The sequence below is a fragment of the Nyctereutes procyonoides genome, unplaced genomic scaffold (genome assembly GCF_905146905.1).
Source record: "Nyctereutes procyonoides isolate TBG_1078 unplaced genomic scaffold, NYPRO_anot_genome, whole genome shotgun sequence".
NCBI classification, from domain to species: Eukaryota; Metazoa; Chordata; class Mammalia; order Carnivora; family Canidae; genus Nyctereutes; species Nyctereutes procyonoides.
The window spans coordinates 13,855,128-13,870,622 of NW_026575121.1; the positions used below are offsets into that span (position 1 = coordinate 13,855,128).

The 15,495-nt window shown below is 36.1% G+C and overlaps 1 protein-coding gene across 2 annotated transcripts in view; it reads left to right on the forward strand.

Moving 5' to 3' along the window:
* Positions 1 to 13,517, forward strand: part of PCDH17 (protocadherin 17) — a 92,318-nt gene extending 78,801 nt beyond the window's left edge. For both annotated transcript variants that reach the window (XM_055336165.1, XM_055336166.1), the window contains exon 4: positions 12,506 to 13,517. In XM_055336165.1, the coding sequence (XP_055192140.1) occupies positions 12,506 to 13,188 (683 nt within the window). In that variant the 3' untranslated portion in view covers positions 13,189 to 13,517. The remainder of the gene's footprint in view (positions 1 to 12,505) is intronic.
* The last annotated feature ends 1,978 nt before the right edge of the window (positions 13,518 to 15,495 follow it).

A 15,495-nucleotide genomic window follows, 5' to 3' on the forward strand; every position in this document is an offset into this window, starting at 1 on the left:
CATATTTTTAGGGGGAAAAATTCAAATATAGCATGCCTGAAATTAAAAAAGACTGTCTCAACGAATTCTCCTTGTGATGTCAATATGAATTTCTTTTTAGATTGGATTTAGATTACAAGTCTGAAAATAAAATGAGCTCTCATGTATTTATATTTATTTCCCTGTTAATATTACTCATGGGAAATACACTTCACTTTTATCATCTGTTCTTTGCTCCAGGTATGGTTGATTATCAATTAAATCACAGAAAGTACTCTCTAAGATAAGAAAGTATTTAAAACATCACTGTAGACACCTTTTGATGTTCATACTGCATTATGTATGGATTAGCTTTCATATCCTTTAAAAACACATTTTTATTTTTGCTCTGATTCAAGGGTAGCATTCTCCAATAGCTTTTTGACTCTCGGTTTGATTACATAGCAGGGTGATATATAGGGACACATCTCCTATCTTCCTATATATGAATTTCCTGACCTCTTTTCCCAGTTTCTCCATTGCTTCAGTGTGCTTTCATGATTACAAAATATTAAAGCTGTTACAGAAAAATGGCTTGTCATTGCCAGTAAAATCCATTACAAGAAACACTTCTGTATATTTACTCTAGAACATGCTATTGAGTGTATTGATTTTGCTTAAATTTTCATTCTTGGGATGACCCAATCATACAGGATAAAAAACATCAGCTTCCAATAAACTTACAGAACACTAAAGGTAATAAGAACAGAATGGTTTTAGAGAAATAATTCCAAGAACAGGCTTTATTTAAAATGTCAGTTATCCTTCCTTTCCTACTCTTAATGTATTTTAAAACTATCCATAATAATAGTAGCAACAATTGTTGCAGTATTAGCAGCTTGACAGTAGGAGGTGTTTAGTAAGATCAAGGCCAAATTGTTTAGGTTCAAACTATCTGTATATTATTATAAAGTTACCTTTGGGACACTATCAATTTTATTTTATTATTTTATTTTATTTTATTTATTTTAAATTTTATTTATTTTTTCATGAGAGACACACACACACAGAGAGAGAGAGAGAGAGAGAGAGAGAGAGAGAGAGGCAAAGACACCGGCAGAAGGAGAAGCAGGTTCCATGCAGGGAGCCTGATGAGGGACTCGATCCCCATACTCCAGGATCACGCCCTGGGCCGAAGGCAGATGCTCAACTGCTGAGCCACCCAGGCGTCCTGACACTATCAATTTTAATAGTTCTTTCAGACAACTTCATTTCACAGAAGGCATTTTTGCTTAAAATACATATTTATTGTCATCTGTGTATGTGTATGCATGTGCATTAAGGACATTCCACTTTTGTTTATATGTAAATCACAATAAAAATAGTTTTTGTAGGAATCACACTTACAGAGAAATATAGTTTCATATATATTCCCCACTCATATATTTACATAAATGTATTTTGTATTGCTTCTTTCTTTAAAAACATTGTATTTGGGCAGCCCAGGTGGCTCAGCGGTTTAGCGCTGCCTTCAGCCCAGGGCGTGATCCTGGAGACCTGGGGTCAAGTCCCACCTCGGGCTCCCTGCATGGAGCCTGCTTCTCCCTCTGCTGTGTCTCTGCCTCTCTTTTGCTCTCTCTCTCTCTCTCTCTCTCTCTCTCTCTGTCTCTGTCTCTGTGTGTGTCTATCATGAATGGATAAATAAAATCTTTTTTTTTAAAAAATGTATTTTTAAAAATACCGATCTGAGCAAGGTACCCCTCTGTTTTTTCAGAACTATATCCATCTCACTTAAGGTAACTGAATTGAAACTTTAGATCTGTCTCTAGAGTGGAGTTCTATGAATTTAATGAAAAGCTCTTTGAAAATACAAAACATATAAAAATCTTTCTGAAAAATCTATCTTTTGGGACTCCCAAATCCTATTGGCAGGTGTTGATTACTAAATAATAAGCAGGAGAGGATTAGTTGCATCTGAATTAACTCTATTTTCTGAGACTGTTAAAAATGACACCCGATTCTGCGTACTTGTCTCTAGCAATTGAAAACAAACAAGTGCTAGAAATAAGACGAACAATGAAATTTAAACTGGTAAATAGATACACATCCCAATAGAAATCAGATAGCAAGCCTGGGAGAAAAACGCTAATAAGACTATCTTGCCTGCTTCTTGCAAAGGGTTCGGCTTAATAGGCATGTTTTCATTGACCTTCCTTACAGGATTACCACTTTGCTGGGAGGATGACTTGAATTTTAGATGTATTCATCTGTGTCATCAAAAATGGTGTCATTATCTGAGATGGGGTTAGCTAACACAGGCAATAAAAGCATAAGAAAACATCCTTTTTAAAGATGAAGAATAGTCGCATATTTAAATAGTCGTGGGTCTGAAAATCAGACTATTTTCTAAGTTGCTATACTTTCGAATTTGCCTCTGTAAACCAAACAGCTTTTACTAACTATTGCATGCCGGAGCATAAGCTTATCACTGCATAATAAATCAGGTTCTTTTGGAAGCTGCATTAACCCTTTTAGGACTCTAAAATTACAAGGATTTATTAATTAGTTCATATGTGATGATAGCTATCAGATAAAGGGTAAGATACAGATGCAGCTAACTTAAAAGGGAGAAACTGGCACATTTGACACAATGCAGTAGAGTCAAAAAAGGACAAAGGGAGAAACGTAGGCGTGAAGAAAGAAACCTATAGATGCTGAGGTGTGGGTTTTAAGGACACTCGCTGTTTTCTGTAATTTAAAAGTATAAAGAGGTGATTATTTAAATATAGACTTTAATTTCAAGAGAGGTGTCACTGATTTTTAAAAGTCCCTGAGGGGAAAATATTCTGGCCTTTGTGCTTCCGTGGATATATGCCAGGCAGGTTTGTTTATCTTATTTGAGATTATAATAAATAAATCATAAACGTTGGATTTTATAAGTTCTCAATAATTACCAGAGGACTTTGGATTTTTATGTAAACATGGTACTTAACATACAGACGTGATGTTGCTTTATTTATTTTTTAAATAAGCTCTAGGCCTAATGTGGAACTTGAACTCATGACCCTGAGATCTAGAGTCAGCTGCTCTACCAACTGAGCTGGCCAGGTACCCCAGACCTGGTGTTACCTTAAATCCTCTATACCTTATAGCAAACGAGAGCCATTATGCATAACTGTTTAGGTCCTGGGATCATTCTGAATGCCAGCATCACAGCCTCAAAGATGAATGGGATTTTTATCATTTGGTTTGGTTTTGGTGTTCGGTTTCAAGTTTTTATTTATATTCCAGTCTGAATGGTTTTGAAATAAGTAATTTGTAAGGAGCGGTCTTTCTCATCATAGATTATCAATAGTATTTGATATCTTCTTGGTGTAGTCTTCCTTTACATCAATGATAACATTCAGGTGTGAATAATGAGTTCTGTGTGCTCAAGGAATGGAGCATGAAAGCATATATGATGGTATCAGTGTCTTGATCCTCAAGAGATATAAGGATCTCATGGAGGCAGACGGATTGAAAAATAAGAGTTAGGGAGCTAATGCTAGAATCCATAATTCAGTGGGGAAATGGTGGCACTATCTTCATCCAAAATAGAGTGCTTATTTTAGACAACATTTTCAGGAATTTCCTGTAGTAATTTATTCTTCATGATATCCAGAAACAACTTGGAAAAATTTCTGAGATTCAACATCTACCTATTTGTGGCTTTCTGCCTCGCCTTGAGAAGTATTTATTACCTCTCTCCTAGTTACCTACAGGGTCTTCTTTCTTCCAAACCTTTCCTCTTCTGGCCTTCTCAAAGAATCATTTAATCTTTCAAATATGTGATCAATTTTATAGTTGATTAATAATAATAGCGAATTAGAGAAAGAGTGAAAAGAGAGAAATAGATGTAAGAAGAGGAAATATTTTTTCTAATGAAGAATTATAAATTGTAGGATTTATATAGTTAATATAAAGTACCAGTTGAATCAACATACATTAAGACTTTCTTTAGTTTAGAAGGAGTAGGATGAGACACGAGCAGAATGGGGTCACGATGAAGTTGGAATAACTATGCCAGTGAATCATGTCATATCCTGTTGTGCTCCACTGGAGATAATCCTGGTTGGGACCAAAGCTCCAGCTATCTGTTTCCAGAAATAATGCTGATTTGAATGCATCAAAGTGTTGTATGTTAATAAGTGTTGTCTAATACTTTTTCAGTCAAGCACCTAAATATTTCAAAAGTTGTCTGAGACATACAATACACTGCTCAGATACCTATCATAGTGCCCATAGCCTGCTTCATTACATTTGTTTTTATTCAGAGCTTTTCCATTCTCTTTTAAATCCTAGCAAAATTTTCTGTACATTATTATTTTACATTTTTGGCATTGCAACATATGTCCTTTGACTTATTAAGCTGATCTTTTACTACCCTGTGAAGTCCTGTGTGGTTCTTATTTCACTTTCTCATCCCTTTCCCTAGATCATCCTTTTCTTGCTCTCCACTATTTATTGAAACCCTGATCATCCACTGAATTGCAGATCAAGCACCACTCCTTGTACAAAGCCTTTCACAATATCATAGTCTACACTTTTCCCTGTATTTCTGTCGCCTGACACTCCTATGACATAGTTCAAAATGTTATTGATCGTGAATTATTTCCCGTAGTTGGTTTTAAACCTACTTTCTAATTTCTAGTCAACGTGTAAATGCCTTAATGAAGAGATAAAATTTTACGGTTGGAGGATGCCTGAGTGGCTCAGTGATGGAGCGCCTGCCTTTGGCCTAGGGCGTGATCCTGGAACCCCAAGATCTAGTCCCACATCGGGCTCCCTACATGGAGCCTGCTTCTCCCTCTACCTATGTCTCTGCCTCTCTCTGTGTGTGTCTCAATAAATAAAATCTTTTTAAAAAAATCTTACAGATGGGAGAATTTTACAAGTGGAGAGACATAGTTTTATGTACTACCAACCTTTTCTTGACACAACCTTACTGTTCTACAACATTCTATTCAAGATGCCTTTGCTTGAAAATCTCCAATGCCTTCGAAGCACAAAGTTGGTGTTTTATTCATTCTTGTGAATGTTTAAGTATAACTTCTTTAAACTAACTACTGAACTGTACACATATAAAATTGTCACTGAATTTGAGCTGTCTTTCCTCTGCTGGCACATTAATGTCATATTGTTTCTCCTTAAGAGACTCTGTCAGGGTCCTTTTCTCAAAAAACAAAAACAAAAACAAAAACCAAAGTTTGTTCCATTCGTATAGTATCCAGCTTCAGAGCCAGTTCTCCTCAGCCTAAGTTAAGACAGAGATGGCCCCATTTATCCGTGCCTTCGCTTCCAAGCATCTGCTGTTCCCCCAGGTGATGGCTGCACCTACACTATGGGATTGGGGGGAAGGGGGTAGCTAAAAACTGAAGGCTAATCCCAGAGCAGTGTACCAGGGCACACAATTAGGTTTGTGCTATGGATTCCCAATGCATGATCTGAAGTCTCATTTTTAAGATATTTTTGATGCTTGCATAGCAAATCTCCTTATATCCTTTTGCTTTCATTCCTTAACGTAAGTTTCCATTTAATGTAAGTCTTCTTCATCTCGGAGCGTTATCTGTGTGTTGTCAGTATATATGCCAGAAAAAATTCACTCTGGTAGACGTGCTATTATGTCCAAGGGGTCACAAACACTTAAAACCATCCCTGAAGGCGTGCAGGTGCACTGAATAATAAGTGCAGGGGCTCCAAGTGCTCCAGATACCCAGCTGCAATTGGATGCAGTCGAATATGATATAGGCCAGTGGTTTCTGGTGTCTGAATGCATCCGTGGCAGTACATTGGGAAGCATTGTGCAACGCAGGTGCACACTAGAGGATTGCTACTTCAAAGCTGCCACGGTTTGACTGTTTGATGGTGTTATAATAACTTCCTCTTCAAAATATGCTCTCCACCTATCAAAAGCAGGCAGAGTGGTACTGCGCAACTGAGGCACAGTCTAGAAGCCCTATTTGCAGTGGATCAACCTAAAACTATATGTGTTTGTCTCAGAGGTTTTTTATTATGTGAACTATGTTTCCACCTTCTGATTCCTTACAGCCAATTATCAGGAAGTATTTAAGTTTCTGGAGTTGTATACCCAGGGTTTAATCAGGTATTGCTGCCAACACGTAAACAGGCATCCTCATAAAAAGAGCACCGGCATATTATAATGAGGTTCATGGTCCCCCTTACATTAAAAAAAGTAAAAGAGGCAAAAACACATCCTGCCTGTATGTATTTGTGCATGTTCCTCGATTCGTAAAACAGTACGTTCCTGTGCACAAGAAGCAGGGGAAATACAATGCAATAGATGAAAGATCACTCAGCCAAAGTGGTTTGTTTTCTGATACCACATTTTCCCTAACATTTTCCTTTTCTTCCGTGCACAAGGGATGCACCAAGCTTATTAAAAATTGTGCTAAAATTAAGCCTGGCAGTCATGTGAACAGTAGCAGAAAAAAAAAAAAGAAAAGCATGTGATAAAATTGTAATGTATTCTTTTCTTTCTTGTTCTGACACAGGGAAAAAAAAAATTGGAGACAACTTTCCAAAGCTGTCTCTAGAAATAAGATTGAAAGTGAAATTTTTACCCCTCTCATAGTCAGAGCAAAATCAGAAGGTTTATTTTTAACTAAGAGGCTAGTAAATGGGACATAGAAATCATAAATGAAAATAATTTGAATGAATGTAGATTAAGGTGCCATGTATGCGGAATGATTCACCCCATCACCCCAACAAGTATAGGGAGTTTACAGGATGGTAAAGGAAAGTAAGTGAATAATAACCCACCGCCAAAAAAAAAAAAAAAAAAAAAGGTTTGTTTATGTTAGAAAAGTGTCAGCTCACAGGATTTTGTGAATCATGTCAACCCACTGAAAGGAACATTTTATTAGGGATCCGTTGGACTGTATTCTGATGAGATTTCTATTTTAGCATCGATCCTTTGTACCTGATATGTTAGAATATATTTGGATTAAATTGTAATTTGCCACACTCATAAGGGAGTGTGTGTGCATGTGTGAAATTGAGTGTGTGTGCTGAAGGACAGAAAAAGCGAAAACAAGCTGCTCTTATACCAGTGAAACCCTTCAGGAGAAAACTGGTACACAGAAACTGCCAGTCGAAGGTCTTGGCTTGTCATTTTTGCTGGTCTGTGATGGGTACCTAGTTTAGATTCTGTAGAGTTAATCTCCAAAACCCCAGTGCCAGCCATAAATAGAGATGGGTGCCTGGTCTCTGCTTTTCCAGACAGCTAATTAGGTGTTATGAAAGCTTACGTTGGTGAAAGAAGGTAAATTAGAAATAAAAAAGAAAAATGAGAACAAATAAAAAATGGACTTCCATTTATAGAGTTGTCTACTTGGAAACAACTCTAATTTTAAGATGCTGTTAGAAACAGTAGCAACCACCACACTAAGAGAATAAAAACTCTTCCTATTTAAAGCTGTTTACAAAGCAGAAATAAAACCATTTTGTTGACAGCCAAAAAGCAAAGAAGACTCTCTCTCTCTCTCTCTCTCTCAAATGCCCTTACCCTATGGCCACAGCATTTTAGAACCTCCTCATTGATACCTTGACTCAGGGGATTTTGGTTTCTGGATTTTTATGACACAGACATTTATTTCTGTATCATAAAAAAATAAATAAATCAGACGCATATGTGAAACTCTTATGCTAGAAACTATATGCATGTTTTTGTACAAATATGTGGGCTCCCGAGGCAGCAAGCTAGTTGAAACTAGGGGAGGAAATCCTTTTATGTTTTCTAATATCTCCCTAAGTAGTAACAAATTAGTTGCCAAGTATCTCTGTTTGGGTAATGTGGCATAGTGCTTTGAAGACTGGGAAAATAAGCTTAATTTCTGATTTGTGATAAATCCCTGCTTGAGAGTGAGAGAGACTAGAATAAATACATAGATTTACTCAGGACCAAGACATTTTATGGAGACTGACTCCTTGACATGTTCCCTTTGCAGTGAACACCACTAAAGCCATAACACACAAGGACTGGTTCCCTTGACTTTTCCCAAAATAATCATGTTTACCAAAGGCTCCCTGAATCTTTACTAGTCCTTGCTAGTTTAAATGGTGTTTTGGCTTCAAATTTTAATCTTATACATAGTAATCTTTGGCACCTTTTACCCACTGCTGAGATGGCTATGCACCCCTAGCAATACAGGGACCTTAGTTACAACGTGAAAATCACAGTGTGAACATTAAGCTATGGACACCTTTGTGGAAGATTGCTAAAACCCGATAATTTAAGAGCAGGTAGTTTGATGTTTTACCTAAATATTTTCTTTCCTCACAGAGATGTAACTTCCGCAATGATAGTCCCTTTGAAGGTGTAGTTTGGCACCCAACGATTGCTTGCAGAGTATCGCTGAAATTAAGTTAGTAAACTGCTAGTCTAGGTTAAAAAGAGAGAGAGCTTCCAGATATGTCAGCAAATATGAATATGTAGATTCCAGGCATTTATGCCTAAATCAATTTGAATTACATAATATTCTAAAATCAGGGGTAGCCAAGTTGTTAGTCCAATCATGGATTTCATACCTACAGTGGTAGGGCAAAGAGAAATAAAAATTTTGGAGATTTTAAATAAAAATATAAATACCTATATGTATACATTATATTTGTAATGTTTTATATTTTAAAAAGTGTGTGTATATATGTGTGTCTGTGTGTGTTTTATATGTATTCATGTTATCTCCTAAACTATGAGTATAGAATTTCTTGTGCATTTTATTGATTCATCTGTATTTCTCTTAAGACAACTACAGATAGTAAATTTTCAGGAATACATTGGTTATACATTTGAGTTTTAAGATTTTCTTTGGACTATATCCCAGAGAAAGTTCAATTTTTTACACGTGTAAAAAACACACACACGTGCACACACACATGCAAATAAAGATCTATACGTGTGTCTGTATGTGTGGTTTATTGTACAACTGAATTGCAAGTACTATAGTCATCTGAGTGACTTTATATCTTTTGCAAAAATATTATATAATTAAGATGAAAAGTTAAAATAATATGACTGTGTTTAGATCCCTCTTTTTGAGAGCTTGTGTAATAGTGGCTATAGTTGTGGCTATAGGAGTATAGGAAATTCTTTTTTTATATATTTTAATTATTTATTCATGAGAGGCAGAGACACAGGCAGAGAGAGAAACAGGCTCCTTGCAGGGAGCCCCATGCGGGACTTGAACCCAGGACCCTGGGATCATGACCTGAGCCAAAGGTAGATACTCAACCACTGAGCCACCCAGGTGCCCAGGAGTATAGAAAATTCCTAATGCTAAACAAGTATACAAATTTATCATATTATTCCATGATCCTTCAAGGAATCATGCATTTTAAAAATGAGACACTAAACTTTCCCTATAGGCAGAACTGCCCAGAATTCCAGCTGTTGGCCTTCAGAACAGTTTTTCTCTTTGCAATATAAGCATGCTTATCTCTTAGTTTCTCATCTGCATACCATTTGCGTTATGCCATCATTTTGGCAAAGGGTGCCTTCTGTGAAAAGGTAATCATGTTTTATTGAGGAAAGGGTGAAAATGCAGATAAATAATTTCGTTGTAAATCCAGATTGGTCCAGAGGAAGAAACTGAATCTTGGATCAATTATGTTTACCTTGATTTCTTCTATCCGGAGTCTCTGAATTTGTTTTCTAATACAAATATCTAATCTATGCTAATAGCGGCAATCTATATAATTTGCTTCTTTTTCATTTGTGTGGTATATAATTCAACCTACCTATTCTGAGATGCAGTTTCCGTAAGGTACAAGAAAAAGTTTGATTATTTACCTTGTAGCTCTAGGTCTTGAGAAAATACTCCAAACTGTTATTTTTATTATACATACTTGGTTTATTGAGGGGTTCATTGAGGGGATCTTAAAAATACATAATAGAAGGTACATATGACAGAAATCCTCCTGCACAACTGCCCCTTCCCCCTCTGTCCTTCCCTACACTTAGCTTTCCTTCTTGCCTCTTTTTTTCTTCTGTTTTTCATTTTGTCTATTTTTATGTCTGGGTAGTCACTCGTTACATACTACCTATGTCCCTTTTTTGTGCCTACCTATTCATCTATTTATTTATGTTCCTTCAGAAATAATTTCACTTTCTCATAAATTCTTATTTGACCCTTGGCAGTAATAGTTCACTTTTTGCTCATAGTTTCTGCTGCTTGTACAAGAGTATCCATTAGATTTTCTTCTCTGTCTGGGAACTGCTACCGTCAAAATTACAGTCTAATCAGAAGGTGAAGAGCTTATAATGTATCATAATCAATACTTAGAATTTGCTCCCTAGGTCGTGACATAAAGGAGTCAAGTAAAAAGCTGCAGATTTTCACCTGTGAAATGCAAACAATCATTTCATGTTGATGGTTTCAAATTCAAGGTCGATTTATACTTTCATACATCTGCATTATTCTATCTCTTTCAGTCTCTTCTTAAATCCATATTGAATTCATGCAGTGCCAGGCTATCCAAGTTGCTGAAATTGAAGTCCAGTCAATATTGAGATATAAAACTATGTTAGCATATTTCAAAGAGAATGTACGAGTTGTAAATGAATTTTTTAAAAGTCATGGCTCTAAAAGACACAAAAGTAATGAAATAGATAGTAAAGTTTTCTACTGTATTTTTGGAGGATAAAATTGGTTGAATGAAATGATACATATTTATTTTCTAACACAGACTAACACTCATGTAGAGGTTATATTTATGGTTCTCATTCACAATATGTAGAAAAAAATACCTGATATTAAAATTTTCTGATATCCATTTTTTAAAAAAATTCTGCTCGACTTTAAATCCACATAGGAAGGCTTCCTAGCAAATTTCTATGTCTAGAGTTTTCTGCTGCTGTTCGTGTCCATCTGCCTAATAATCTTCCAAGACAGGTAGTATTTGAGTTCAGTCTGAGGCTATCTTTCACCATTCCTGCCACCATTACATAATAAACAACATATTTCATTCATTCGTCTGTAAATATATTTTTTGAAAACATGAAAAATTAAAATAGAGGCAAGATACCTGAATGCATTTTTAACATTTCACAAATATGAATGACACGTGCTATGAAATACCACAGTACTTTGGTTCTATCAAGACACCATTTTGATATCTTTCTAAAAAATAATTAATTTCATAAGAAATTCGTTTACCTTTTGAGATAAATAAAGTTGTGGTTTATTTTATTTTATTTTAGGATAAGGAATTATTTATGTGTTTTAAATATGAACTCAGGTTTTATATATGACTTTAGAAAGTAACTGTATGAATTTATCAGTGGTGTTAAATTTGGTGCTTTCTATTTTAAATATCTTTCATATAGACTATTTTTTTCCTTGCACAGGATACTGTGAATTTGTAGGGATCCTCTCACATCAATTAAATGACTATCCCAAAGGTCCCTAAATGTGTAGGGAATTCTATTCCCATCACACAAAGGTAAATTGTAAATATCCTCTCCTGGAAAAAAAAAAAAGTCCTGATTTAAAAAGAACCATTAAATATAAAGGGAAACAATCATTTGTAGGTGAAAGGGACAACTTGGAAGATGTAGTTCAAAGTTATCGTTTAAAATATTGGGGTGGTGGAATTATGAAGCTGTTGTCATAATGCAGGAATTTTCTTTAATATTTTCTGTTCAGCATCTTTGAAATAGGGATCATTAAAGAAGGCTTTTTTTAGATTCTCTGTATGCCTATTGGCAAAAGAGAGAAGCAAACATTCTCACAGAAAACATTATCATTTAAAATAGGAAATCATGAGTTGTCATTCATCTGAACTATATCTGTTGACTAAATCCATTTTCACCTACTTACACCAAAAACAAAAAGCTGAAGTGAAGAAAACTGATTGCATGATCTATGCCCATATCTAATAAAATAGGAATGTACACTTTTTGACAAGTTTATTCATAACACATTCTGATAGAAAATTCCATTTGCTCCTCTCAGTAGGAAAAGTAGGCTTTTTAAGGAAACCTTTTATTTCATGACTGTCACCAAAATAACAATTACAAGCAAAATAGGGATGAAACATGAAAAAAAAAAAAGCAGCTTAGGAAATGTTATGGAAGTACGTGATCTAGTTTTTACCCCATTATTTGATTTGAAAAATTAATCCTGGTCATCCTTTTTGAAGTTCACTGTTTATAGGATGGGTTATACAGAACAAAGACTAACTGATACTCCAGGAGATTAGTTTACAGTGATGTTCTATTCCACCGAGAATGATTCTCCAATGGCCACTTTTTACTTCTTCCCAGGCTATGGGAATTCATTAATATCTAGAGAATAGACTTAAATAAAACCATTGTCTCAACCAGCAGGTTTATGCAACCATCCTGAAATGTTTTAATTATTGTTTTCTTTTCCTTTTTAATTAAGAGACCAGAGGTCAAACAAGCCCACTGAGAGCTGATCGCAGCCTCAGTAGAAATTTAAAAGCAACCCTAATGATTGGATTTGCTGTTTTCTCTTTTGTTTTGCAGAACCAGAAGAGTGTGTTAATTGCACAGATGAATGCCGAGTGCTTGGTCATTCTGACAGGTGTTGGATGCCACAGTTCCCTGCAGCCAATCAGGCTGAAAATGCAGATTACCGCACAAATCTCTTTGTACCCACAGTTGAAGCTAATGTTGAGACTGAGACTTACGAAACTGTGAACCCCACTGGGAAAAAGACTTTTTGTACATTTGGAAAAGACAAGCGAGAGCACACTATTCTCATTGCCAATGTTAAACCTTATTTAAAAGCCAAACGTGCCCTGAGCCCTCTCCTCCAGGAGGTCCCCTCAGCATCAAGCAGCCCCACCAAGGCATGCATCGAGCCTTGCACCTCAACAAAAGGCTCTCTGGATGGTTGCGAAGCAAAACCAGGAGCCCTGGCCGAAGCAAGCAGCCAGTACTTGCCCACTGACAGTCAGTATCTGTCACCCAGTAAGCAACCAAGAGACCCTCCGTTCATGGCTTCTGATCAGATGGCAAGGGTCTTTGCAGATGTGCATTCTAGAGCCAGCCGGGATTCCAGCGAGATGGGCGCTGTTCTTGAGCAGCTTGATCACCCCAACAGGGATCTGGGCAGAGAATCGGTGGATGCAGAGGAAGTCGTGAGAGAAATTGATAAGCTTTTGCAGGACTGCCGGGGAAATGACCCTGTGGCTGTGAGAAAGTGAAAAAAAAAAAAAAAAAAAAAAAAGCATTGGCATTTTCTTGTCTCTTCTGTTGATTTAAAAATGATCCCTCCTGGTGACAACCCGTTTTACAGGGATGAAGAAAGACCAATGCTGCTTTAAGGCTTTTAGTGAACATCTGAAGTGCCCACAAGTATGTTCTTTTCACTGCTGTTTCTTTTCCAGAGATAACAATGGTTTTGTTTTGACCAAACTTATATTAGGACAGAATTAATGATGCTGAAAGAGGAAAGAAAAAGAGAGAAGAGAAAAGAAAGAAGAAAAAGGAGGATGAGGAGGCGAGTTACCTTTTGACAATCTGTTAGGAAGGTATGCAGTGTGAGAATGGAAGTATTTCTGATCACTCTTAAGACTGTCCTCCGTGATTTATGCTGACTTAACTGTTTACCTATAAACCCCATACGAAGCAGGGTCATAATTTGTGATCTGTGGTGGATTTCTAGCAGTCATCACAGGCTTCTACTTAAAGTCCCGAAAAGACCTTGCAGTAGTCCAAGCTACACCAAACATTAACACATATTTGTGGTAAACATTTCTGTATAAAGTTACCTGCCACACATATAAACACAAAGAACATTCCATATCATTAGTCGGGAAAAAAAAGTTTAAAAAAAGAAAAAAAACTTGGTCATTTGTAAGACACTTCATGTCGTATAAAAGTTAAATGTAAAAAGATATAGTCCATTTTGTCCTGCACACACATAGACTAATTCACTTCATTAAAGGAGAAGAAATTTTAAAAGGTTTAAAATGCCTCTTCAGCTTTTTAGTGTCCAACAAACTGTATAAATAATGATGGATATGATTTAAATTTGACCTGAAAAAAATAGTGACCGCGGAATGATTAATATTCAGAGGAAATTAACATGATTGATAGGTTTCATTCATTTGTGGACACTAAAATAGCTCAGGAAAGTGAAAATGTCTTAGACATACACAAATCATATGACCATTTAAATGTGCAAATGTAAGAAGATTCAATGTGTTTACATCAAATGACATATTTTTATTGATTTATTGCAGATTCAGTGCATATGAGCCAAATTGTTGAGTGTATAAGAGCTATATTGTGTATTTTATTAAATTAATATATAGTTGTGTTGCAAAAATATTTGGGCTTATATTGTAAATGGCAAGTGTTGCCTCGGTAGCTGTCGAACTCTATGAGTTTTGTTTTTTCCTGCTTCCTTTTCCCCATGGAGTGTGGGAAGCAGTGCCTCAGAGCAAAGTCTCTCGTTTAATGTATAGTCTACCAAGTACTACAGTACATAATCTGTTCAAAATGTGTTTGAGTGAGCTGATGGAGCTAACTGAAAGGTCAAAAAATACATCCGTCAGTCATGGTTATGTGCAAGTCCTTGTAGAAGCTTTTATTAAAGTCACGCTAAATCACAAGAATTACATTTGTACTGATACCTGAAACTTCTTCACGTTTTTTCGATAACATCCAGCTTCTGCCTATGTAGATATCATAACGTTGATTGGTTTCTCAAAAGTATCTTATAAGTGGTTCAAGATGTGTGTTCCCATTATATTTCAAAACCATGAAAAAATGCTTTAATGCATGTGTGACACCAGAACCGGTTACTTGCATTGTGTAGTGTTTCTCAAGAGGTCTGGGTCTTAACAAAATGTTTTTCCTTTATCTCAATGCTCTTCCGCCTCTTTTTATTGGTGTCCTTTGAGAACAATACACCTTCTATTCCTTCATTTGCTTACACCTTCTCTTGTGACATTTAGCAAGTTTCAAACTTACTTCCATGTGAGGCTAGGAAACCTCAAATTTCAGGAATTGGGAAAAACAAAATTAGCACTTGCAGAAGTAGCAGCAGATGGGAAAATGCCTTGATTGACATTTTCCTTCAGCATTTAAATTTTTTGGCATTTTAGAGCTTCATGACAAACAGTTTCCAGCCCATACCTTAGAAAATGTGGTGCTGAGTTAAATAAAGGCTGTTTGTGCACTGGAGCAGAAAAATGCGTTATTTGCAAACTGGTGGAGAATTCTGTGCCTTCCTTTCTGGCCACCAAGCCAGTGTAGAAACAGCATAAATGTCATAAAATCATTATATTTAAAACAAAAGCAAAAGCAAAAACAAACATTGAACTGAATTAAGTTTTGTAATTTTAAACCTCGAAAAATTCAGCTGAAAATATTTCCGTCAAATGCCGTCAAGAATTTAGACTGTACCTCGTTTGCAAAACTGCTTTGAAAGGGAAGAGTGGACAACTCCCATCAGCCTTATTCTCTCGAGAACTGTATTTGGTTCCTAGTAACAGCCTTTCCAA